Source organism: Pipistrellus kuhlii, unplaced genomic scaffold (genome assembly GCF_014108245.1).
Source record: "Pipistrellus kuhlii isolate mPipKuh1 unplaced genomic scaffold, mPipKuh1.p scaffold_m20_p_8, whole genome shotgun sequence".
Classification (NCBI taxonomy): domain Eukaryota; kingdom Metazoa; phylum Chordata; class Mammalia; order Chiroptera; family Vespertilionidae; genus Pipistrellus; species Pipistrellus kuhlii.
Window position 1 is genome coordinate 1,190,518 of NW_023425584.1, and position 6,427 is coordinate 1,196,944.

General features: G+C 64.7%; 1 protein-coding gene across 1 annotated transcript in view; it reads right to left on the reverse strand.

Annotated features, from left to right (window-relative positions):
* The window catches only part of RADIL (Rap associating with DIL domain), a 36,551-nt gene extending 31,872 nt beyond the window's left edge, over positions 1-4,679 (reverse strand). The window contains exons 1-2 of the mRNA XM_036423447.2: positions 4,569-4,679; positions 316-907 (exon numbers count right to left, since the gene is read on the reverse strand). Of these exons, the coding sequence (XP_036279340.1) occupies positions 316-850 (535 nt within the window). The 5' untranslated portion in view covers positions 851-907; positions 4,569-4,679. The remainder of the gene's footprint in view (positions 1-315; positions 908-4,568) is intronic.
* Between the last annotated feature and the right edge of the window lie 1,748 nt (positions 4,680-6,427).

Genomic DNA, 6,427 nt, shown 5'->3' on the forward strand with positions numbered 1-6,427 from the left:
TTTTTTAAACTTAAACTTCTGATGCCACTTCTTCCACATACTCGCCCAGGCTGTTGTGTTTTGTGGAAGAGCCACACTCAAGGGGCCAAAGAGCCACCTGTGGCTCTCGAGCTGCAGTTTGCCGACCACTGGCTTAAGGTAACAGCTCCCCTACACCACTCAGCGCTCCGCAGGCCCTGCACATAGACAGCTGCGCTCTCCAAGCCACCACCGCGAAGCCCGCAGCACGCAACAGAGGTCCGACGGTCCCGTCAGCAAACACGCCTGCCCCCAGGCCGCACCCCGGCCTCCACCTGCCCTCCCGGAGCGGCTCACCTGCCGTCACGGTGTCCACGTCCTGGGCCGCCAGCTCCTCCACGTCGGCCCTCCTCCTCAGCTCAAACCGCCGGGACAAGCCCTCGCGCGGCTTCCACAGCTCCTGCACCAGCAGCGGCTTCTCGTTGTCCCCGAACACCCGCACGCACTGCGCCTGCCACGGCCGCTCCGCGTCGCCGGCCTGGCCCACCACGTCGCACAGCACGTACTGGCCGGCGCCGTCCGGGCTCAGGGAGTAGCGCTCCAGCGCCTCCCGCACCAGCTCGCGGGCGCTGGAGCGGCAGGTGGCCAGCACGCTCTTGTAGTGGGCGCCCGTGCACACGCTGTCCCCGAACACCTTGAGCACCCCGGGGGCCGACAGCCGCGTGGAGAGCTCCGCCGGGTCGTCGCTGGCGCCCAGCTCGGCAAAGGTGGCGTCCAGGTCGCGGTACTTGTAGCTCAGCGTGCGGGACAGCACGCTCGACAGCAGCTGGCCCTGCCGCTTCAGCTTGTTCTTGGCGGGCGGAGACATGATAAAGTGGGTCCCATAGAACATGGTGGGCCCGTCTTCACGGGCGAGGCTGCGCTCACAGCGCAGGGGGGGCTCCGCGTCCTGGAGAAGACAGGGAGGTCAGCATCGGCCAAAGGGGCAGCGAAGGCAAGCGAGGCCCCGTGAGCTGAACAGACACGACAGCCACCTGAGCCACGTGCCCGCAGTGGCGGCCTGGGGAAAGCACGCATGTGATGTGCAGGCACCCTGCAGGGAGAACTCCGCCAGGAGGCACGGCGCCGCCACGGAGAGGAGGCCACGCCCTGCTGCGTGGTCCTCGCGGGGCAGCCGGGACACAGCCGTGCCGTGGCCATGTGTGTGCAGGGCCATGGCCTGTCTCCCTAAGTGCCCCCGCCCACCACATGGCGGTGCAGAGCACGGGAGTGGGAACTGCCTGGCCTCCCTCTCCCACACCACAGCCTGGGACAGAGTGGGCAGGGAAAGCAGGCCTGGCACGGAGCGGGGGGGCCTGGGACGGAGCAGGACAGGGAAGCGGGCCTGGGACAGAGTGGGGGGAGAGGGGAGGGAGCGGGCCTGGGACGGCTGCACTGGGATGTCCGTGTGACCCCGAGACACAGAAGGGCTCTCCAGCACCAGAGGCATGCTGGGAATGCAGGCAATCCTCCCACCGCGTCCGCCTGGTGCTCGGCCCCGGCCAGGCCACAGCTGCCCTTGGAGGGGTCAGTGCACACTCCTGGGAGCTCTGGTGTGACAGCCGGCCATCAGTCCAGTGCACCCAGTGTCATCCCAGTGCACCCAGTGCTCCAGCTGACATCTCAGTGCTCCCAGTGCTCCCAGCTGTCAGCCCAGTGCTCCCAGCCATCAGCCCAGTGAACCCAGTATTCCCAGCCGTCAGCCCAGTGCTCCCAGTGCTCAAGCTGTCATCCCAGGGCTCCCAGCCATCAGCCCACTTCTCCCAGTCATCAGCCCAGTGCTCCCAGCCATCAGCCCAGTGCTCCCAGTGTCATCCCAGTGCTCCCAGCCATCAGCCCAGAGCTCCCAGTATCAGCCCAGTGCTCCCAGTGTCATCCCAATGCTCCCAGCTGTCAGCCCAGTGCTCCCAGTGCTCCCAGGTGTCGTCAGCCCAGTGCACCCAGTGCTCCCAGCCGTCATCCCAGTGCTCCCAGCCGTCATCCCAGTGCTCCCAGCCATCAGCCCAGAACTCCCAGCGTCACCCTAGTGCTCCCAGCATTCCTAGTGCTCCCAGTGCTCCAGCCGTCAGCCCGGTGCTCACAGTGCTCCCAGGGCTGGCTCTAAGAGTGCCCGGGGCTCGCCGGGGCCCTGGGAGCAGGGGGTGGCTGAGGGCATCTCCACACACAAACACGAAGCTCAGCACCACATCAGCGAGGACGGGCCCACTTCCGTGCTCATGCCCTCACCAGAGACAAGAACAGGCAGGCCAGAGAAGCTCATTTTCTAGAAGCTTCTAGAAACAGTGTCCAGGTCCCAGTAAGGACCTGGTGGCATTGGGCACCTGTGACAAATGGCAAGCGCTAAACTCAGCGGAAGCCGAAGCCCTCAGTCCTGCTCCCTCCCGGCTCCAGGGGCGGTGGGAGAGCTGGGGCACCCACCCGCAGCCGCGGCTCCCTCACGGTGGCGCCTGCCCTGGGGTCACGCGTCACGGCCCGAGGCTCTCTAGGCCTCACGTGAGGAGGCCACACGGAGGAGGACGCTGAGGCTTCGCTTCTCCCCAGGAGCGAGGTGGTGTGGCTGGTCCCGCCAGCCCCCAGGGAGCCCGCTGGCCATGGCTCCCCCAGCCCGGGCCGCCCGAGGCTGGAGTTTACAGCCCAGCATGGCCGAGCGCACCGGACACGGCCCGGACACCCCCTCCGAGGGCCTCCTCCTCCAGGCAGAGCTCCGTGTTGACCACACCCGAGCGGTGGCTTGTGGCCAGACGCCTGGCCTTGGAGGTGTGTGTGGTTGTGCGTGCGACGCTGAAAACGCAGACACTGCGGCTAAGCAGAAAGGCCCCAGGTGCAGTGGGGGTGGGCTGCTATTTTTCTGTTTTGACATTTTCTCCATCGATTTCCAGAGAGAGTGGAAGGAAGGGGAAAGGTGAGGAGGGAGAGGGAGAGAGAAGCATCAATGTGAGAGAGACACGCCGATCGGCCGCCTCCCACACACCCCAACAGGGACCGGGAACCGGACCCGAGACCCTTCGGTCCGAGGGCCAGTGCTCTAACCATTGAGCAGCACCAGCGAGGGCATGAGTTGCTATTTTTCGCTGGGGTGGATCTAGGCTCTGTAACATCTAAGTCCAGTGCAATTCTGTTTTCATAAAAAAATAACAAATTATATCGTCCGTGCCAGGGCCTTGGGAGCCAGCGCCCTCCCTCCTTCCAGCAGTTTCCGGGCGCACGAAGGAGAACGTGGTTCCTGCCTCTCCGCTCGCTCCTTCCGAGGCATGGCAGGCGGGGACCCAGGGGCCCTCGTCCTTCACCAGGAGGCTCCGCTCGCTCCGTGGCTTTGCAGAGGGCAGCCACGGATGCCACTGTTTCCTCGCCACCTCCCCTCCCACCCCCGAGGCACAGTGCAGCCTGTCGGTCAGGACGGGGCGGGCGGACTCTTTCCCAGGACGAGGCGCCCGGTCGGGCTGGGGGACAGGGGAGCCTCAACCTGCCTTTCCCGTTTCTGCTCCCGCCCTCGGCCCGTCTGGCGTCTGGTCCGTCATACTGAGCCGGGGACACGGCCCAGGGGTGCAGGACTCCGCTTCTGCTTCTGCTTCTCCGAGGGAAGGTTTCGGTCTCGTCCTCGGGGAAGAGGCCAAGTTCTGATGAAAACAAGCCCGAGTCGCCCCAGCGGGAGCCGCGAGCGAGGTCAGGACGAGGATGACGACATGGGCGGGGGACACGCAATGTGGAATGCATTAGCGTTCCCACCAGGACGGCCGGACAGGAAGAGAGGGCAGGGCGCCGGCCGCGCTATCCCCTCCATCCGTCCGTCCAGTCCGTCTGTCCACAAACCCATCCCGCAGCCGGGCCAGAGCGACGCTTTTACACGGAATCATTTAATCGGTTCGGGTGACGCCAGCCTCCCGCCGGCCTGAGGGCTGGCTCCGCTCTGGAATGCACGGAGGTGGCGGCTCCGGGGACACCTGTGATCGGGCTGGGAACATTCCTCCCGGCAATCCACATTCACCGGGCACTTGACAGGCTGGGCGGGAGCGGCCGGGCTGCCTCTGCCGCCGGCCTCCGGGGGAAACAGCGGCCCCCGCGGCCCGCAAACCCCCTCCCCGGCTCCGGTCCCCGGCCCCCGGCCCGGCCCGGCCAGGCCCGGTTCTGTGGCCCCGGTTCTGTTCGGTCAGGTGCGGAATGGCCGAGGGCGGGAAGCCGCACAGGAATCGCCCGAGGCCGCGCTGGGGGCCGCCGGGCCGGTGACCGGGAAAACCGGGCCGGCGGGTGGGGGATGTCAGCCCCTGAGGAGGCTGGACCCCGCCGCCTCCCCGAACTCCCCAGCCGGGCGGGGGGTCCTCCCGGGCTGGGCCGCCCTCGCCCGCCGGCCGGCCTTCAGGACCCGAACCCCGGGCGGCGAGGGGCCCCGGAGCCGCCGGTTGCCATGGCAACGGGACAAGCCCCGCTTCAGGGCCCCGGAGATGTCCCGTGAGGGCCCGCCGCCGAGCGCGCGCCCCGCGGCCTCCCGCCCGCCGCCGCGCCCCCGCGCAGCCCCCGCCTCGGCGGCGCGCCCGCCGCCTCCGCCTCGCCTCGCGCCCGCTGCCCGCACTCACCTCCAGCCCGGCCCGCCGCCGCCCTCCGCGTGGCGCACACACCCGCGGCCGCCGCGGCCCGAGCCGAGCGGCGCCTCCTGCCGGCCGCTCAACGGACGGGGCGGGGCCTCGGGGGCGGGGCCTCGGGCGGGGCTAGCCAAGACTGAGGCCGGCCTCCCGCGAGCCACCAATGGACGGGCCGAGACCTCGAGGGGGCGGGGCCTCGAGGGGAAGGGCGGGGCGGGTGATCGGTTGAGCTGGGCGCCAGCGCCACCTGCCGGCCGGTTGTATGGGCGTGGCCTAGAGCGCGGGGGCGTGGCTTCCAGGACAGAGGCGGGAATGGGGCTGTGCCTGCACCCATATAGAGTCTATAGGGTTCCGGGGCAGGGCCTGGGCACGAGGGGCGGAGCCAGGGAACTGCGGCCTGAGGCTCTGGGGATAAGTGGACGGTGTTCTGTCCCCGCCTGTGAGTCCTGCAGTGGACCGGGCCAAGGAGAGAAGGGAGCGGGCAGGCTGATATAGGAATATCTAAGACACGGAAAGGGGATGAGAGTGCTGGTTCTGTCTCCCCTACAATCTGTCCCCCCAACCCTTAAGCCATAATGTTAAATGCCACATCAGATCAAGAAACTCTTCTGCTTATGTCAATGCAAAAGAGGGTCAGGGCAGATCCGGGCTCTGGCCCAACCACCCTCCTTGAGTGACCGTGTTTTTTTGTTTTTGTTGTTTTTTTAAAATATATTTTATTGATTTTTTACAGAGAGGAAGAGAGATGAATAGAGAGTTAGAAACATCAATGAGAGAGAATCATCAATCAGCTGCCTCTTGCACACCCCCTCCTGGGGATGTGCCTACAACCAAGGTACATGCCCTTGACCAGAATCGAACCCGGGACTTCTCAGTCCGCAGGCCGACGCTCTATCCACTGAGCCAAACTGGTTCCAGCTGGATGACCGTGTTTTAAAAGAAACGTGTCCTTACAGCTCACTTTGGCACCAGCCCTCCAGCTGCAGTTTCACCTTGGAGAAAGGCGCCTCACAGACGGGCATCAGGTAGCCTTGGATGCAAAGATGCAGGATTCTCACCCTGGGAGTGAACCTTTGGGTCGGCAGCTGTTGCAGGATGAACCCCAAATTTGCTAAGGAAAGGTGGAAAGAGGGAACAAGCACTGATTGACCACCTACTGTACTCCCCATCCTATGTGAGGGGCTTTGCTTAGGTCACACATGGAGAGCTCACAGCAACCTTGGTGAGGAAATTGTTGCTCCCATTTTACAGGTGAGGAAGTAGAGGCTTAGAGGAGTCAGACAGCCAGAGAGAATCAAAGATTGAGCTTGGAACACTCCCATACACCCCCCCACACACACACACACAGGAATCCCATATCCATGCACAACCTCCCCTCACCCAGACCCTGAAGGGGCAAATCGCAGGACCGGAAGGAGAGCCTATGTTGAGGCCCGTGTTTTCCTTGTAAAGAATTTCTGGCTCTGATCAGGGCCCTCAGCCATCCCTCCCCACACTCTTCTTCAGCAGGGGTGTGCAGACCACGGCCTGTGAGCCGCGCCTGAACAGCTGTGTTGATAAAGTTTTATTGGAGCACAGCTACGCCTGTTTGTTAGCCTGTTGTTTACCACTGTCTTCATGCAACAGGCTCGATAGGCCGAACAGTCTAACACACTTACCACGGGGCTCTTGCCAAAAGCCTTTGCTCCCCGCCTTTAGGGTCTCGTCTTGCTAGCTATTTGGGGTCCCCCCGCTGTTGCACTCTCTGCATCTTTGCCGGGATCATTCCCTCGACCTTGAAACTCCCTTGCCAATTCGTTGGCTCAGGCCGCCGTGAGGACATAGCTCAGCCTGGGGGGCTTCAATAGTGGGGT